The 19,853-nt window shown below is 43.3% G+C and overlaps 1 protein-coding gene across 1 annotated transcript in view; it reads right to left on the reverse strand.

Annotated features, from left to right (window-relative positions):
* LOC311148868 (E3 ubiquitin-protein ligase rnf213-alpha-like) overlaps positions 1–19,853 on the reverse strand; it is a 71,602-nt gene that overhangs the window by 15,436 nt on the left and 36,313 nt on the right. Inside the window, exons 40-55 of the mRNA XM_084185864.1 lie at positions 19,519–19,706; positions 19,107–19,227; positions 15,948–16,048; positions 7,217–7,399; positions 6,722–6,885; positions 6,507–6,609; positions 6,282–6,396; positions 5,073–5,283; positions 4,306–4,502; positions 3,887–4,009; positions 3,203–3,313; positions 2,578–2,820; positions 2,027–2,102; positions 1,910–1,944; positions 1,683–1,783; positions 1,251–1,407 (exon numbers count right to left, since the gene is read on the reverse strand). Coding sequence (XP_084041990.1) covers positions 1,251–1,407; positions 1,683–1,783; positions 1,910–1,944; positions 2,027–2,102; positions 2,578–2,820; positions 3,203–3,313; positions 3,887–4,009; positions 4,306–4,502; positions 5,073–5,283; positions 6,282–6,396; positions 6,507–6,609; positions 6,722–6,885; positions 7,217–7,399; positions 15,948–16,048; positions 19,107–19,227; positions 19,519–19,706 — 2,229 coding nt within the window. The remainder of the gene's footprint in view (positions 1–1,250; positions 1,408–1,682; positions 1,784–1,909; positions 1,945–2,026; positions 2,103–2,577; positions 2,821–3,202; positions 3,314–3,886; positions 4,010–4,305; positions 4,503–5,072; positions 5,284–6,281; positions 6,397–6,506; positions 6,610–6,721; positions 6,886–7,216; positions 7,400–15,947; positions 16,049–19,106; positions 19,228–19,518; positions 19,707–19,853) is intronic.

Consider the following 19,853-nt stretch of genomic DNA (forward strand, 5'->3'; position numbering starts at 1 on the left):
CCATCGTCCCTTTGATGTGGTGACGTTGTCCTGTCCCCTTAGCAGAAAAACACCCCCAAAGCATAATGTTTTCACCTCCATGTTTGACGGTGGGGATGGTGTTCTTGGGGTCATAGGCAGCATTCCTCCTCCTCCAAACACGGCGAGTTGAGTTGATGCCAAAGAGCTCGATTTTGGTCTCATCTGACCACAACACTTTCACCCAGTTCTCCTCTGAATCATTCAGATGTTCATTGGCAAACTTCAGACGGGCCTGTATATGTGCTTTCTTGAGCAGGGGGACCTTGCGGGCACAGCAGGATTTCAGTCCTTCACGGCGTAGTGTGTTACCAATTGTTTTCTTGGTGACTATGGTCCCAGCTGCCTTGAGATCATTGACAAGATCCTCCCGTGTAGTTCTGGATGATTCCTCACCGTTCTCATGATCATTGCAACTCCACGAGGTGAGATCTTGCATGGAGCCCCAGGCCGAGGGAGATTGACAGGTCTTTTGTGTTTCTTTCATTTGCGAATAATCGCAACAACTGTTGTCACCTTCTCACCAAGCTGCTTGGCGATGGTCTTGTAGCCCATTCCAGCCTTGTGTAGGTCTACAATATTGTCCCCGACATCCTTGGAGAGCTCTTTGGTCTTGGCCATGGTGGAGAGTTTTGAATCTGATTAATTCGGTGGACAGGTGTCTTTTATACAGGTAACAAACTGAGATTAGGAGCACTCCTTTTAAGAGTGTGCTCCTAATCTCAACTCGTTAGCTGTATAAAAGACACCTGGGAGCCAGAAATCTTTCTGATTGAGAGGGGGTCAAATACTTATTTCCCTCATTAAAATGCAAATCAATTTATAAAAAAATTTGACATGCGTTTTTCTGGATTTTTTTGTTGTTATTCTATCTCTCACTGTTCAAATTAACCTACCATTAAAATTATAGACTGATCATGTCTTTGTCAGTGGGCAAACGTACAAAATCAGCAGCGGATCAAATACTTTTTTCCCTCACTGTAACTGTCAGCACTGGACAACAGCCAAACCAATAACCACATCCATCCATCTACAACAGTTACCTCTAGTACAGTGGTTTTAAAACTCCCCAGACATTTCACAATTTAGTTGAACTAACACTAATTCACCTTATCAAATGCTTGATGATTAGTTGATAAGTTGAATCAGGTGTGTTAGCTCTGGAATAGTTACCAATGGAACGGCTTTGTGTCCCCGATGAGAGTTTTGAAAATCTGTTCTAGTGTACCTACCTGGGGGTGACTGCTGGCCCCTAGCAGCATGGCCATGTGTGTGATCAGGCGCAGAAGGTTAAAGGGCACTGGGGACATGTTCTTGGTGTCCTGCATGTCCAGGTTGTCTCTCCGTCTGGGATCTCCCAGGATGTGGCCAGTCTGGGTGCGGTCACCCCTGTGAAGAGGGGGAAAAACATTTTCCAGTACTGTCACGATACCAGACCTGGGTTCAAATAGTATGAGCCTGCTTGGATTGGATGGCCAGATGGGTGGGGTTTGTACTTTTGGGGGCTATTCCATTGGTTCCATTGTGCCAGGTCAGCTCAATCAAGCACAGCTAAACAATTTGAAATAAAATAAAATACTGTTTGAACCCAAGTCTGCTCAGTGCAGCACCTGCTCAAGCCATTATCAACTGTCTTTTATAAACTCCATAAAAGTCCCACTCACTGGATCTGAAAGGCTTGGAAGCCAGGGACAGCTTTGTGGTTGTCCCCTCCGATCTCAAGGCCACAATCCAGGCATCGACTCCTCTCCATGGGCTGGCCACACTGTGGTAAGAGGGGTCAGACAGAGGGGTAGGAGAGAGAGAGATTCTGAGAAACCGTACTTAAACTGAAAGTTAGGGCCAAAGATAAGATAATTCAGAATGAACTAAAAACTAAAATGTTATGTACCTCACCGATGGTGCACGGGTGATTGTTGGGACAAACTGTGTAAGAGCAGAAGAAAAGCTTGACGACTTCACATTTTAGACAATTAAATCTGCTAAATCTGTCTGTTACTATACTTACAGTACCACTGCAGCTGCCCCATAGCTTTGTGAGCCACTGCTAGCATGTCCTCTGGCATGGTGGGGAGGAAGGCTCTCTATAGACACACAGGAACAAACAGCAACGTTAGCTGGCCTATACATGACAAACAGAATGGACCACCCTGGAGAATTTAAATAATTAATCAACCAACCCTTTTCAGACTATAGGGCAAAGCCAAACCATGCTGTGATGGCATTGATATTTATTTTCACAGGTTACCTTTTCAACACGATTCTATCAAATTTTGAATGAATATCAGGCCAGCCCAGTACAGCTTGGCTCGGCTCTGTAGTGTGAAAGGGGTTTAGCCTGGATTCCTTCCAGACCAGGGGTGTCAAACTAAATTCCTGGAGGACCGTGTGTATGCTGGTTTTTGTTATTTCCTTTCTATTCGTGTCAAATGAATACCTAGGCAACCAGATGAGGGGAGTTCTTAACTAGTCCTAACCCTATGGGCCATGGTCAAAACTAAAGTAGTGCACTACATAGGGAACAGTGTGCCATTTGGCACGCAGTCACAGTGTTCCCACCTGCATGTTGGCAGGCAGCAGGGCCAGCTGCTGGAGGGGCGTCAGTAGACCCTGGTTCCCACAGAGCAGCACTGCAGCCAGGTGGACGCTCAGCTCCACCACCACACACTGGGCCCCAGAGGCCCCGGGACGGACCTCCAGGGGCCCCAGCCGGTTGGCCACCAGGGCCTGGGCGAAGGCCCTCACCTCTGGGCTGACCAGCACCCTGGAGGCCTGGATGAATGCCAACAGGCCCTGGCATTGCTGGGGGAGTAAAATATATTTGGTTAAACAGAGAGATGTAGAGAAACAAGTCTTATATGGGAAGTGAGGAGACAGTTGATACACAGTGTTATCTTTAGGTGTAAAGACACTGTGTTGAGACAGGTGAAGTATGGAAGCTGAGGTGACAGACAATAATATTCCTTTCTCTTGAAGTGTGCACTCGTTCAATACTTCCTGCAAATCTAAAAGCATTTGATTGGTGGAGGCATGGGCTAGTAGGATATTCCACCATATGTCTTATATCAGTCATTTCTTTTCAAATCAGTGAAGGGAAGGAAGGAGAGATCATTTACACTTTGGGAGGAAGGAGAGATAATTGGGACTACGTCACAGTATTTTGTTTTCGTATAAGGACTCTTACCACAGGTTTAGGATGGAAGCTGTCATTGGCTGATCTGTAGAGAGAGGTGACTTCTCTGAACAGGGCCAGGAGCAGGTAGACCGCCTTCTTCTGTGGCGGACATTTACAGCCCTGCACACACACACACACATCCAATGCAGCTGTTTTTCTCTCAATATCTAATCATTTCTTGGTAGCAATTAAGTACCTTACTGTGATTGTTTTCAATTAAAATGGTCAAAAAGAAACAACAATAGCTTCTTAACAAAGAGCAATTTCTCAAGCAAGAATTTTGCTAGGACTGTCTGGGAGTGGGGAGGGGAAAACTGAAAACTTGCTGTTATTGGCAGAGGTTTGGAACTTTTTCTTATTGGTCTATTAACTCATTTACTGCATGGTGATGTCACCATGGAAGTCCAAAACTTGATCCCACCAAAACAGGCTGAAATTTTGGGCAGTCTTTTCAAACAGCTCTCACACTAACAGGGCATTATCATCATTTTCACAATATTTTTCCAACCTCAGTGTGGAAATATACATAAAAACACAGGAAAATCACATTTTTGACAGCACTGGGCCTTTAACAGTTTAAACATAATATCTGATAGAAAGAACAAAAATTAACAAGCAAAATCAAATCACAAGCTTATGCAAAATGCTCTGCAGGTGTTTCAATTATGGAGTAAAGTAGAAATACACCAATACCTCACAAGCCTTGTCCAATCCCTCGATTTTGCCTTCCATCATTGCCTTGGCAACAGCATCTCGGATCGTCTTGTAATCCTCTCCACACACAAGATATTGGTCTATCTGGCTGCCATCTTCATTCTGAAGGACATTAGAAGAGCGCAAGAGTGGTTAAAAGGGTATGAAATATATTTTATATCATCACATGAATACAGGACTACTTAGTAAAAAATGTTTTTGCTACATACTCCAAAGATGCTAGCCATGAAATTCTAGATATTAAATACACATCTAACAAACTTTAAAACATTTTGGAATAAATAAGAACACCCTAAACTAAAAGGTTGACTATCCCTGTACCACTTCTAGCTTGGTATTGACATATTATTGCACCCTACATTACTCTCCTATAAAGAAAGACAAATGGCCACCATTACATGCTGCAGAACTTCAGCAGGGAACAACCACCGGACGTCAGCCACCTTCAGGAGTTTCTGAACAAACTCCACACCGCGCTGGCTGCAGATCTTACGGATGAGGTAAACCCGATACCAGTCATTTCCGCTGCGTCTACACAGGTCCACCACGCTGGTCAGGAAGGCTGCAACGCCGTTAGGAGACTCCTCCTGTGATCCTATTGGACCATAATGGGAGAGGGAAGCGTCACATGAACACATACGATTGATCGAGAGGGGGACGAGGATAATTAGGCAAACGTATAGAAAAAATACAAAATATATACAGTATATGGTTTATTGTCACATACACCAGGTAGGTGAAGTTAAATGTGTTGTTTTACAGGGTCATCCATAGCAGTACGGCATCCTTGTAGCAAATTAGGGTTAAGTACCTTGCTCAAGAGCACAGACAGATTTTCCACCTTGTCGGCTCGGGTATTCAAACCAGCGACCTTTCGGTTACCCAACAATTTAACCGCTAGGCTACCTGCCACCCTACAGTATTAAATAAATACATTAAAATAATTGAATAGTCTATCAAATCAATTATATAAATTGTACGACAGTTGGCCTACATCAGCAAGTATCATTTTGAAACATAAGGGTCGTGTTCAACAGGAACAAAATGGAAGAAAAAACGTGAGTGATACTGGGAGACTACTTGAAATGTTCCAATAAGAAACCTTTTTTTTTGTTTTTTTGCTAGGTTGTACCCTACTGAAAAGGATCGAGGATGATGTACATACCTGTGGCAGCAGCAGCAGACAGCATGTGGACCAGCAGGTCTGCAGCCCTGTCCAGCCCCATGCGCACCCTTGCCACCTGCTGCAGGTACTCTACGGTGGCTGCGTGGCCAGCGTCCAACTGCAGGAAGTCCCCCAGGAAGACACTCTCGTCCTGCAGGCAGGCCTGCTGCTCCGCCGCCGTGTGACACTGCATCCGCTCAAACATGGAGTCCTGGGATGGAGAAGAGGGTGTGATGATGATGTCACTAAAAAATGCCACATGTAGAATGTGTCACATGTAGAAGCTAGGTGAACACTTAGCCTCAATATAAACAACTCTCCCTCCTCCCCCACATCCAATTTCCCCGCAACACGGTGAAGAGGTTAGTGCTATCTGACGTCCCAAGGATGCTGGATAGCAAAGACTATTTTACTTTTAGTTTCGTCCATCAACATCAAAACAGCCGTAAAAACAATATTTTTTGTAATTTAAAACATATTTCACGGTGATTTAGATGGTACAATGATTCCCTACACTATTCAGTGCTTATTTTCTCACATAAACTGAAATTGAGTGTGGAATTTTAGCAACCAGGAAATGACAGAGCGATTTCTACATCAGCCTCTTGCCCCAGTCTGCCATTGTTTGCTGTGCTCGAGAAAGAGATGACCACGCCTTTTAGTGACGTCAGTGTAAGAGGATGCAGTTTTCCCATCTGGCTTGTTTTGTCAAATAGAAAGTCTGCATTTTAGAATGCGATTTTGTATTTTCTGAAATTACAATGCAAAAACTCTACATGTAGCTCCTTGAAACAGCGTTATTCACTGAAATGGCACTATTCACTGAAATGGCACTATTCACTGAAATAGCACGCGTCACTGAAATAGCATATGTAGCCATTGACGTCACTAAATCCACAGCAGTAAAGAATGAGTTTAAAGCAAGCTACTATGTTTTAATTTTAAGGCTAGGATTTTGCATTAAATCCAAACAGTCAAGTCAATGTACTTAGCCGATATCTCTTCAAACCAACAATTACTGCTGCATAACTCTTTACATACACCAACCACATAAATGCTACTGTTGATTCAATGGACCATATGTACACCTACCTCGAGACAGTTGATTCAATGACCCATATGTACACCTACCTCGAGACAGTTGATTCAATGGGCCATCTGTACACCTACCTCCAGACAGTTGATTCAATGGACCATCTGTACACCTACCTCCAGACAGTTGATATACAGAGAATACAGTTCGGTCTTGTCTGATTCCTCCAAGATGTTGCTCTGTTCAACTGCCGTCAGATGCTGCTGCAGGTACCCTTTGACGTCATCAAAGCTTCAAAACAAACATGAATTTAATAAAACAGTGAGGGGCATTTGAAAAATCGTAATCTACTTAAAATCGTGAATTAAAGAGTAGTCTAGCAGTACTAGTCACATAATCACCTGTATTTGAGCAGGAGTTTGAGTACAACCGACCGAACAACTGGGTTTTTGTCAACAGAGTCATCAAAGGGAGAGAGGGCCTTGGTCAGAATCTGACGATGACCTGGCAAAGAGGAAAAGGATTGTGAGGACAACCACACACACACCACAAGAAATACAAACACACAGCGGCACACACACAGCCCACACCCCCATCGCCACCCACTCCCACTCACCACCTCTGATGATGGGCACAGAGTGGACCATGAGGAAGGACAGCAGGTGGAGGATGATGGCCCTGCAGGGGGGAGAGTTGTCCTTGAAGCACACGGTTGAGACCAGGTCTATGAAGAAGGCGTTGCACTGCTTCCTGAAGCGGGCGTTCTGGTTGATGAGAACCCTGTACAATAACATGATTGACACAACCGTGACTAACAATGCAATGAAACCACACATACTGTATGTCACTAATGAAATTCCGGTACAGTATGAAAGCAGTTAACTGGTGAGCCTAAAAAGCATACACAAGAACAGTATTGCGTAATTAATGAATTGCAGTGAAATGAATGAATGAATTGAAACTTAAAATCAACAATAAACATTAAAATAGGATTCAATCACAATAAAGTCAGAGTTACTTCCATAAGGTTATCATCTCCAGATAACAAACAGACCCATCAGTATGTCTAACAACCTTAGTCATGTACTAATCAACGAGGGTCCGCCCTCACCGTATGTCTTCAGAGGGCCTGAGGGCAAAGTCGTCTGGCACCGCCTGCATGCAGAGAGGACAGTACATCTGACCTGGGACCAGCCACTGTCTGATACAGGCCAGGCAGTAGATGTGGTCACACGGCAAGCTCAGGGGGTCGTGGGGGTCGCCCATACACACAGGGCACGGCTGGAGGCCAAACCTGGACACGGACAGGATAGCAGTATGCAAGTTAAGCATACAGCATGAAGGGTAATGAGTTTCATATACAGTGAGGGAAAAAAGTATTTGATCCCCTGCTGATTTTGTACGTTTGCCCACTGACAAAGAAATGATCAGTCTATAATTTTTATGGTAGGTTTATTTGAACAGTGAGAGACAGAACAACAACAAAAAAATCTAGAAAAACGCATGTCAAAAATATTATAAATTGATTTTCATTTTAATGAGGGAAATAAGTATTTGACCCCCTCTCAATCAGAATGATTTCTGGCTCCCAGGTGTCTTTTATACAGGTAATGAGCTGAGATTAGGAGCACACTCTTAAAGGGAGTGCTCCTAATCTCAGCTTGTTACCTGTATAAAAGACACCTGTCCACAGAAGCAATCAATCAATCACATTCCAAACTCTCCACCATGGCCAATACCAAAGAGCTCTCCAAGGATGTCAGGGACAAGATTGTAGACCTACACAAGGCTGGAATGGGCTACAAGACCGTTGCGATTATTCGCAAATGGAAGAAACACAAAAGAACTGTCAATCTCCCTCGGCCTGGGGCTCCATGCAAGATCTCACCTCGTGGAGTTGCAATGATCATGAGAACGGTGAGGAATCAGCCCAGAACTACACGGGAGGATCTTGTCAATGATCTCAAGGCAGCTGTGACCATAGTCACCAATAATTGGTAACACACTACGGCGTGAAGGACTGAAATCCTGCAGCGCCCGCAAGGTCCCCCTGCTCAAATAAGCACATATACATGCCCGTCTGAAGTTTGCCAATGAACATCTGAATGATTCAGAGGAGAACTGGGTGAAAGTGTTGTGGTCAGATTAGACCAAAATGGAGCTCTTTGGCATCAACTCAACTCGCCGTGTTTGGAGGAGGAATGCTGCCTATGACCCCAAGAACACCATCCCCACCGTCAAACATGGGAGGTGGAAACATTATGCTAAGGGGGTGTTTTTCTGCTAAGGGGACAGGACAACTTCACCGCATCAAGGGGACGATGGACGGCGCCATGTACCGTCAAATCTTGGGTGAGAACCTCCTTCATCAGCCAGGGCATTGAAAATGGGTCGTGGATGGGTATTCCAGCATGACAATGACCCAAAACACACGGCCAAGGCAACAAAGGAGTGGCTCAAGAAGAAGCACATTAAGGTGGCCTAGCCAGTCTCCAGACCTTAATCCCATAGAAAATCTGTGGAGGGAGCTGAAGGTTCGAGTACCAAACGTCAGTCTCGAAACCTTAATGACTTGGAGAAGATCTGCAAAGAGGAGTGGGACAAAATCCCTCCTGAGATGTGTGCAAACCTGGTGGCTAACTACAACAAACGTCTGACCTCTGTGATTGCCAACAAGGGTTTTGCCATCAAGTACTAAGTAATGTTTTGCAGAGGGGTCAAATATTTATTTCCCTCATTAAAATGCAAATCAATTCATAAAATTTTTGACATGCGTTTTTCTGGATTTTGATGTTGTCATTCTGTCTCTCACTGTTCAAATAAACCTACCATTAAAATGATAGACTGATAATTTCTTTGTCAGTGGGCAAACGTACAAAATCAGCAGGGGATCAAATACTTTTTTCCCCTCACTGTGTATATATATATATATATATACAGTGGGGGAAAAAAGTATTTAGTCAGCCACCAATTGTGCAAGTTCTCCCACTTAAAAAGATGAGAGGCCTGTAATTTTCATCATAGGTACACGTCAACTATGACAGACAAAATGAGAAAAATAAATCCAGAAAATCACATTGTAGGATTTTTAATGAATTTATTTGCAAATTATGGTGGAAAATAAGTATTTGGTCAATAACAAAAGTTTCTCAATACTTTGTTATATACCCTTTGTTGGCAATGACACAGGTCAAACGTTTTCTGTAAGTCTTCACAAGGTTTTCACACACTGTTGCTGGTATTTTGGCCCATTCCTATTTTGGCCACTCCAGGACCTTGAAATGCTTCTTACGAAGCCACTCCTTCGTTGCCCGGGCGGTGTGTTTGGGATCATTGTCATGCTGAAAGACCCAGCCACGTTTCATCTTCAATGCCCTTGCTGATGGAAGGAGGTTTTCACTCAAAATCTCACGATACATGGCCCCATTCATTCTTTCCTTTACACGGATCAGTCGTCCTGGTCCCTTTGCAGAAAAACAGCCTCAAAGCATGATGTTTCCACCCCCATGCTTCACAGTAGGTATGGTGTTCTTTGGATGCAACTCAGCATTCTTTGAGTTGAGTTTTTACCAAAAAGTTATATTTTGGTTTCATCTGACCATATGACATTCTCCCAATCCTCTTCTGGATCATCCAAATGCACTCTAGCAAACTTCAGACGGGCCTGGACATGTACTGGCTTAAGCAGGGGGACACGTCTGGCACTGCAGGATTTGAGTCCCTGGCGGTGTAGTGTGTTACTGATGGTAGGCTTTGTTACTTTGGTCCCAGCTCTCTGCAGGTCATTCACTAGGTCCCCCTGTGTGGTTCTGGGATTTTTGCTCACCGTTCTTGTGATCATTTTGACCCCACGGGGTGAGATCTTGCGTGGAGCCCCAGATCGAGGGAGATTATCAGTGGTCTTGTATGTCTTCTATTTCCTAATAATTGCTCCCACAGTTGATTTCTTCAAACCAAGCTGCTTACCTATTGCAGATTCAGTCTTCCCAGCCTGGTGCAGGTCTACAATTTTGTTTCTGGTGTCCTTTGACAGCTCTTTGGTCTTGGCCATAGTGGAGTTTGGAGTGTGACTGTTTGAGGTTGTGGACAGGTGTCTTTTATACTGATAACAAGTTCAAACAGGTGCCATTAATACAGGTAACGAGTGGAGGACAGAGGAGCCTCTTAAAGAAGAAGTTACAGGTCTGTGAGAGCCAGAAATCTTGCTTGTTTGTAGGTGACCAAATACTTATTTTCTACCATAATTTGCAAATAAATTCATTAAAAATCCTACAATGTGATTTTCTGGATTTTTTTTCCTCAATTTGTCTGTCATAGTTGACGTGTACCTATGATGAGAATTACAGGCCTCTCTCATCTTTTTAAGTGGGAGAACTTGCACAATTGGTGGCTGACTAAATACATTTTTTCCCCACTGTGTGTGTGTGTGTGTGTGTGTGTGTGTGTGTGTGTATATATATATATATATATATATATATATATATATATATATATATATATATATATATATATATATATATATATATATATATATATATATATATATATATATATATATATACACACACACACACACACACACACACACACACACATACACACACACACAGCTCTGGAAAAAATTAAGAGACCACTGCACATTTTTCTTAAATCAGCTGTATGACAGCCATTCCATTCCAGTGTCTGTTGAATTCCAACACAGGCACACCTCATTCTACTGAATTAGGTGATCACCTGAACCAAATCTTATTTAACAAGGAAAAGTATAAAAACCACTGCTGTGGTCATCACTATCCTCTTGCAATAGGACCAGCTGGATGGCAAAAACAGTGCTAATAGCACCTCAAAAGTAATATTAAAATCAAAAAATAACTATTGACCATGCCAAAATAATTGAAAAGGAAAGTTTTGAGTGAGGAAAAGGGTTCAATTCTGGCTTTACTGGCAGAGGGATACAGTGAGCGTCAGGTTGCTTCCATCCTTAAAATTTCAAAGACGGCGGTTCATAAGAACAAGGTCAAGCAGCAGACATTGGAGACAACAAAGCTACAGACCGGCAGAGGGTGACCGCCAACTCATTCGAATGTCACTCAACAACCGTAGGATGACATCAAGTGACCTACAAAAAGAATGGCAAACGGCAGCTTGGATGAAGTGCACGGCGAGGACGGCTGGAAACAGGCTCCTAGGGGCAGGGCTGAAGTTGTGCAAAGCTAGAAAAAAGCCCTTCTTCAACGAGAAGCAAAGAAGAGCCAGGCTGAGGTTTGCAAAAGACCATAAGGATTGGACCGTAAAGGACTGGAGTAAGGTAATCTTCTCTGATGAGTCCAATTTTCAGCTTCGCCCAACACCTGGTAGTCTAATGGTTAGACGGAGACCTGGAGAAGCCTACAAGCCACAGTGTCTCGCACCCACTGTGAAATTTGGTGGAGGATCGTGATGATCTGGGGGTCCTTCAGCAAGGCTGGAATCGGGCAGATTTGTCTTTGTGAAGGACGCATGAATCAAGCCACGTACAAGGTTGTCCTGGAAGAAAACTTGCTTCCTTTTGCTCTGACATTGTTCCCCAACTCTGAGGATTGGTTTTTCCAGCAGGACAATGCGCCATGCCACACAGCCAGGTCAATCAAGGTGTGGATGGAGGACCACCAGATCCTGTCATGGCCAGCCCAATCTCCAGACCTGAACCCCATTTAAAAACTTCTGGAATGTGATCAAGAGGAAGATGGATGGTCACAAGCCATCAAACAAAGCCGAGCTGCTTGAATTTTTGCGCCAGGAATGGCATAAAGTCACCCAACATCAATGTGAAAGATTGGTGGAGAGCATGCCAAGACGCATGAAAGCTGTGATTGAAAATCAGGGTTATTCCACCAAATATTGATTTCTGAACTCTTCCTAAGTTAAAACATTAGTATTGTGTTGTCTCAAAATGAACATGAACTTATTTTCTTTGCATTATTCGAGGTCTAACAACACTGCATCCTTTTTGTTATTTTGACCAGTTTTCATTTTCTGCAAATAAATGCTCTAAATGACAATATTTTTATTTGGAATTTGGGAGAAATGTTGTCAGTAGTTTATAGAATAAAACAAAACATTTAATTTTACCCAAACACATACCTATAAATAGTAAAACCAGAGAAACTTATATTTTTGCAGTGGTCTCTTAATTTTTTCCAGAGCTGTATGTATATACACATATACATACATACATACATACATACATACATACACAGTTGAAGTCGGAAGTTTACATCCACCTTAGCCAAATACATTTAAACTCAGTTTTTCACAATTCCTGACATTTAATCCTAGTAAAAATTCCCTGTCTTAGGTCAGTTAGGATCACCACTTTATTTTAAGAATGTGAAATGTCAGAATAATAGTAGAGAGTATGATTTAGTTCAGCTTTTATTTCTTTCATCACATTCCCAGTGGGTCAGAAGTTTACATACACTCAATTAGTATTTGGTAGCATTGCCTTTAAATTGTTTAACTTAGGTCAAACGTTTCGGGTAGCCTTCCACAAGCTTTCCACAATAAGTTGGGTGAATTTTGGCCCATTCCTCCTGACAGAGCTGGTGTAACTGAGTCAGGTTTGTAGGACTCCTTGCTCGCACACGCTTTTTAAGTTCTGCCCACACATTTTCTATAGGATTGAGGTCAGGGTTTTGGGATGGCCACTCCAATACCTTGACTTTGTTGTCCTTAAGCCATTTAGCCACAACTTTGGAAGTATACTTGGGGTCATTGTCCATTTGGAAGACCCATTTGCCACCAAGCTTTAACTTCCTGACTGATGTCTTGAGATGTTGCTTCAATATATCCACATAATTTTCCTTCCTCATGATGCCATCGATTTTGTGAAGTGCACCAGTCCCACCTGCAGCAATGCACCCCCACAGCATGATGCTGCCACCCCCGTGCTTCACGATTGGGAAGGTGTTCTTCGGCTTGCAAGCCCTCCCCTTTTTCCTCCAAACATAACGATGGTCATTATGGCCAAACAGTTCTATTTTTGTTTCATCAGACCAGAGGACATTTCTCCAAAAAGTACGATCTTTGTCCCCATGTGCAGTTGCAAACCGTAGTCTGGCTTTTTTATGGCGGTTTTGGAGCAGTGGTTTCTTCCTTGCTGAGCGGCCTTTCAGGTTATGTCGATATAGGACTCGTTTTATTGTGGATATAGATACTTTGTACCTGTTTCCTCCAGCATCTTCACAAGGTCCTTTGCTGTTGTCCTGGGATTGATTTGCACTTTTCGCACCAAAGTACATTCATCTCTAGGAGACAGAACGAGTCTCCTTTCTGAGCGGTATTACGGCTGCGTGGTCCCATGGTGTTTATACTTGCGTACTATTGTTTGTACAGATGAACGTGGTACCTTCAGGCGTTTGGAAATTGCTCCCAAGGATGAACCAGACTTGTGGAGGTCTACAAATCTTGGCTGATTTCTTTTGATTTTCCCATGATGTCAAGCAAAGAGGCACTGAGTTTGAAGGTAGGCCTTGAAATACATCCACAGGTACACCTTAATTTGACTCAAATGATGTCAATTAGCTTATCAGAAGCTAATAAAGCCATGACATCATTTTCTGGAATTTTCCAAGCTGTTTAAAGGCACAGTCAACTTAGTGTATGTAAACTTCTGAACCACTAGAATTGTGATACAGTCAATTAAAAATGAAATAATCCATCTGTAAACAATTGTTGGAAAAATTACTTGTGTCATGCACAAAGTAGATGTCCTAACCTAACTATAGTTTGTTAAATGTATAATGTCTCCTGAGTGGCGCAGTGGTCTAAGGCACTGCATCGCAGTGCTAACTGTGCCACACTAGAGATCCTGGTTCGAATCCAGGCTCTGTCGTAGCCGGCCGTGACCGGGAGACCCATGGGGCGGCGCGCAATTGGCCCAGCGTTGTCCAGGGTAGGGCAGGGAATGGCCGGCAGGGATGTAGCTCAGTTGATAGAGCATGGCGTTTGCAACGCCAGGGTTGTAGGTTCGATTCCCACAGGGGGTATGAAAAAAATTATAATAATGTAAGTCGCTCTGGATAAGAGCGTCTGCTAAATGACGTAAATGTTAACAAGAAATTTGTGGAGTGGTTGAAAAACAAGTTTTAATGACTCCAACCTAAGTAAATGTAAACGTCCGACTTCAACTGTATATATATATATATATATATATATATATATATATATATATATATATATATATATATATATATATATATATATATATATATATATATATATATATATATATATACACACACACAGTGGGGAGAACAAGTATTTGATACACTGCCGATTTTGCAGGTTTTCCTACTTACAAAGCATGTAGAGGTCTGTAATTTTTATCATAGGTACACTTCAACTGTGAGAGACGGAATCTAAAACAAAAATCCAGAAAATCACATTGTATGATTTTTAAGTAATTAATTAAAATAATTTGCCACCAGGTTTGCACACATCTCAGGAGGGATTTTGTCCCACTCCTCTTTGCAGATCTTCTCCAAGTCATTAAGGTTTCGAGGCTGACATTTGGCAACTCAAACCTTCAGCTCCCTCCACATATTTCCTATGGGATTAAGGTCTGGAGACTGGCTAGGCCACTCCAGGACCTTAATGTGCTTCTTCTTGAGCCACTCCTTTGTTGCCTTGGCCGTGTGTTTTGGGTCATTGTCATGCTGGAATACCCATCCACGACCCATTTTCAATGCCCTGGCTGAGGGAAGGAGGTTCTCACCCAAGATTTGACGGTACATGGCCCCGTCCATCGTCCCTTTGATGCGGTGAAGTTGTCCTGTCCCCTTAGCAGAAAAACACCCCCAAAGCATAATGTTTCCACCTCCATGTTTGACGTTGGGGATAGTGTTCTTGGGGTCATAGGCAGCATTCCTCCTCCTCCAAACACGGCGAGTTGAGTTGATGCCAAAGAGCTCGATTTTGGTCTCATCTGACCACAACACTTTCACCCAGTTCTCCTCTGAATCATTCAGATGTTCATTGGCAAACTTCAGACAGGCCTGTATATGTGCTTTCTTGAGCAGGGGGACCTTGCGGGCGCTGCAGGATTTCAGTCCTTCACGGCGTAGTGTGTTTCCAATTGTTTTCTTGGTGACTATGGTCCCAGCTGCCTTGAGATCATTGAAAAGATCCTCCCATGTAGTTCTGGGCTGATTCCTCACCGTTCTCATGATCATTGCAACTCCACGAGGTGAGATCTTGCATGGAGCTCCAGGCCGAGGGATAATCGCACCAACTGTTGTCACCTTCTCACCAAGCTATGGTCTTGTAGCCCATTCCAGCCTTGTGTAGGTCTACAATCTTGTCCCTGACATCCTTGGAGAGCTCTTTGGTCTTGGCCATGGTGGAGAGTTTGGAATCTGATTGATTGCTTCTGTGGACAGGTGTCTATTATACAGGTAACAAACTGAGATTAGGAGCACTCCTAATGTGTGCTCCTAATCTCAGCTCGTTACCTGTATAAAAGACACCTGGGAGCCAGAAATCTTTGTGATTGAGAGGGGGTCAAATACTTATTTCCCTCATTAAAATGCAAATCAATTTATAACATTTGACATGCGTTTTCTGGATTTTGTTGTTGTTATTCTGTCTCTCACTGTTCAAATAAACCTACCATTAAAATTATAGACTGATAATTTCTTTGTCAGTGGGCAAACGTACAAAATCAGCAGGGGATCAAATACTTTTTTCCCCTCACCACCCACCCACCCACCCACACACCCACACACACACTATACTATAATATAATATATCCAGACAGAAATATACTCCAGGCAGAGGTAGGAGAAAGGAAAAGGAATCTGTACCTGAAAATGCACTCCATTGCTCCGTCTTTGCAGGCTTTCAGTATACCGATCACCGCCTCAAACGGCTTCTCACTTTTTAGGTCAGAGTTCTTCTCCAGGACCTTGACGGAACAAAGACAACAAATGCCATTTTGAAAGGAAAATAAAATGTACACTGAAAAAAAATATAAAACGCAACATGTAAAGTGTTGGTCCAATGTTTCATGAACGGAAATAAAAGATCCCAGAAATGTTCCAGACGCACTGTGTATGTCTCTCAAATTGTGTGCACACATTTGTTTACATCCCTGTTAGTGAGCATGTATCCTTTGCCAAGATAATCCATCCACCTGACAGGTGTGGCATATCAAGAAGCTGATTAAACAGCATGATCATTACACAGGTGCACCTTGTGCTGGGGACAATAAAAGGCCACTCTAAAATGTGCAGTTGTGTCACAACACAATGCCACAGATGTCAGAAGTTGAGGGAGCGTGCAATTGGCATGCTGACTGCAGGAATGTCCACCAGAGCTGTTGCCAGACAATTTAATGTTACATTTCTCTACCATAAGCTGCCTCCAACGTTGTTTTAGAGAATTTGGCAATACGTCCAACCAGCCTCAAAACGTCAGACCACGTGTATGGCATCGTGTGGGCGAGCGGTTTACTGATGTCAACGTTGTGAATAGAGTGCCCAATGGTGGCGGTGGGGTTATGAAATGGGCAGGCATAAGCTACGGACAACGAACAATTGCATTGTATCGATGGCAATTTGAATGTACAGAGATACCGTGACGAGATCCTGAGGCCCACTGTCGTGGCATTCATCCACCGCCATCACCTCATGTTTCAGCATGATAATGCACGGCTCCATGTCATAAGGATCTGTACACAATTCCTGGAAGCTGAAAATGTCCCAGTTCTTCCATGGCCTGCATACTCACCAGACATGTCACCCATTGAGCATGTTAGGGATGCTCTGGATCGACGTGTACGACAGCGTGTTCCAGTTCCGGCCAATATCCAGCAACTTCGCACAGCCATTGAAGAGTAGTGTGACAACATTCCACAGGCCACAATCAACAGCCTGATCAACTCTATATGAAGGAGATGTGTCGCGCTGCATGAGGCAAATGCTGGTCACACCAGATACTGACTGGTTTTCTGATCCACGCCCCTACCTATCTGTGACCAACAGATGCATATCTGTATTCCCAGTCTTGTGAAATCCATAGATTAGGGCCTAATTAATTTATTTCAATTGACTGATTTCTTTATATGAACTGTAACTCAATAAAATATTTGAAATTGTTGTGTTTATATTTTTGTTCAGTTTATTATTCTGATATTAGCCCCAGCAAATCAGAGGACTGGTGTGGTTACCGGTTACATTTCCTAAAATAGACCACTGGAGGGCACCATTGGCTCAGTACCGAATGACGCTTCTGCACTATTCAGTCCTTTCCATACCCTAAAAAGCAGTTTCCCCAGACACAGATAAAGCCCAATTTTTGATGGAGATTCTCCATTGACATCAGCACTCCTATAGATACAGTGGGGGAAAAAAGTATTTAGTCAGCCACCAATTGTGCAAGTTCTCCCACTTAAAAAGATGAGAGAGGCCTGTAATTTTCATCATAGGTACACGTCAACTATGACAGACAAATTGAGATTTTTTTTTCCAGAAAATCACATTGTAGGATTTGTAATGAATTTATTTGCAAATTATGGTGGAAAATAAGTATTTGGTCACCTACAAACAAGCAAGATTTCTGGCTCTCACAGACCTGTAGCTTCTTCTTTAAGAGGCTCCTCTGTCCTCCACTCGTTACCTGTATTAATGGCACCTGTTTGAACTTGTTATCAGTATAAAAGACACCTGTCCACAACCTCAAACAGTCACACTCCAAACTCCACTATGGCCAAGACCAAAGAGCTGTCAAAGGACACCAGAAACAAAATTGTAGACCTGCACCAGGCTGGGAAGACTGAATCTGCAATAGGTAAGCAGCTTGGTTTGAAGAAATCAACTGTGGGAGCAATTATTAGGAAATGGAAGACATACAAGACCACTGATAATCTCCCTCGATCTGGGGCTCCACGCAAGATCTCACCCCGTGGGGTCAAAATGATCACAAGAACGGTGAGCAAAAATCCCAGAAACAACACGGGGGGACCTAGTGAATGACCTGCAGAGAGCTGGGACCAAAGTAACAAAGCCTACCATCAGTAACACACTACGCCGCCAGGGACTCAAATCCTGCAGTGCAAGACGTGTCCCCCTGCTTAAGCCAGTACATGTCCAGGCCCGTCTGAAGTTTGCTAGAGTGCATTTGGATGATCCAGAAGAGGATTGGGAGAATGTCATATGGTCAGATGAAACCAAAATAGAACTTTCTGGTAAAAACTCAACTCGTCGTGTTTGGAGGACAAAGAATGCTGAGTTGCATCCAAAGAACACCATACCTACTGTGAAGCATGGGGGTGGAAACATCATGCTTTGGGGCTGTTTTTCTGCAAAGGGACCAGGACGACTGATCCGTGTAAAGGAAAGAATGAATGGGGCCATGTATCGTGAGATTTTGAGTGAAAACCTCCTTCCATCAGCAAGGGCATTGAAGATGAAACGTGGCTGGGTCTTTCAGCATGACAATGATCCCAAACACACCGCCCGGGCAACGAAGGAGTGGCTTCGTAAGAAGCATTTCAAGGTCCTGGAGTGGCCTAGCCAGTCTCCAGATCTCAACCCCATAGAAAATCTTTGGAGGGAGTTGAAAGTCTGTGTTGCCCAGCGACAGCCCCAAAACATCACTGCTCTAGAGGAGACCTGCATGGAGGAATGGGCCAAAATACCAGCAACAGTGTGTGAAAACCTTGCGAAGACTTACAGAAAACGTTTGACCTGTGTCATTGCCAACAAAGGGTATATAATAAAGTATTGAGAAACTTTTGTTATTGACCAAATACTTATTTTCCACCATAATTTGCAAATAAATTCATTAAAAATCCTACAATGTGATTTTCTGGATATTTTTTTCTCATTTTGTCTGTCATAGTTGACGTGTACCTATGATGAATATTACAGGCCTCTCTCATCTTTTTAAGTGGGAGAACTTGCACAATTGGTGGCTGACTAAATACATTTTTTCCCCACTGTATGACCCCAGACCACACTGACCTTGCACAACCCTCTGGTGTGCTCCAAGACCAGAGGCTTCAGCTTCTTCTCCACTGCCTCGATGCCCAGTAACATGTGCTCCACAAACAGAGACAGGGTGAAAATGCGGTTCCATCCGGTCCTACAGGAACCACAGAACAAACACAACTCACTCAAAAAATAAACTGCCATTCTGTTATTCTAAAGTTTTAACAGCTACCAAATAATACAAAACTGCCATTCAGATGACTGGATAGCTTTATACTTCTTTTAAATCAAATAAAAATAAGACTTTTGAAGGGACAAGGCAACAAAAACAAACGGCAGTTGATAAATAGTGTCAGTTTATGTACTGGCCATGTCAGTGTCACTGTGTCAACCTTGCCATTCATGTTCCTGTCATTGAGATTGAATAGAATCCCTGTTAACTCACTGAACTCTGTGGACCATGACCATGCTCCTCTCCTCATAGTGTCTCAGACTCTCCTCGGAGCAGACCAGCTCGATGGGAACCTGGAGCCTCTTGACCTGCCTGAGCCAGACCAGCCGCTGGCCGTCCGTGTCCAGAGCCTGGGGCTCCAGGAACTCTACACAGGCCACGGCCGCATACACGTCCAGCACCTGGGGAGTTAACGCATGGTTTGAGGGTTAATGCAGTCTGGTGTAGCCAGACATTGCGTTATCACATTTGCTCTGCATCCTGGCAGAGGAGAACAGATGCTTGGCACACAAGGCTATGGTCAATGCAAAATGACAATGCAGAGGAAT

This window comes from Coregonus lavaretus (genome assembly GCF_964263955.1).
Source record: "Coregonus lavaretus genome assembly, chromosome: 2".
In the NCBI taxonomy this organism is placed as follows: Eukaryota; Metazoa; Chordata; class Actinopteri; order Salmoniformes; family Salmonidae; genus Coregonus; species Coregonus lavaretus.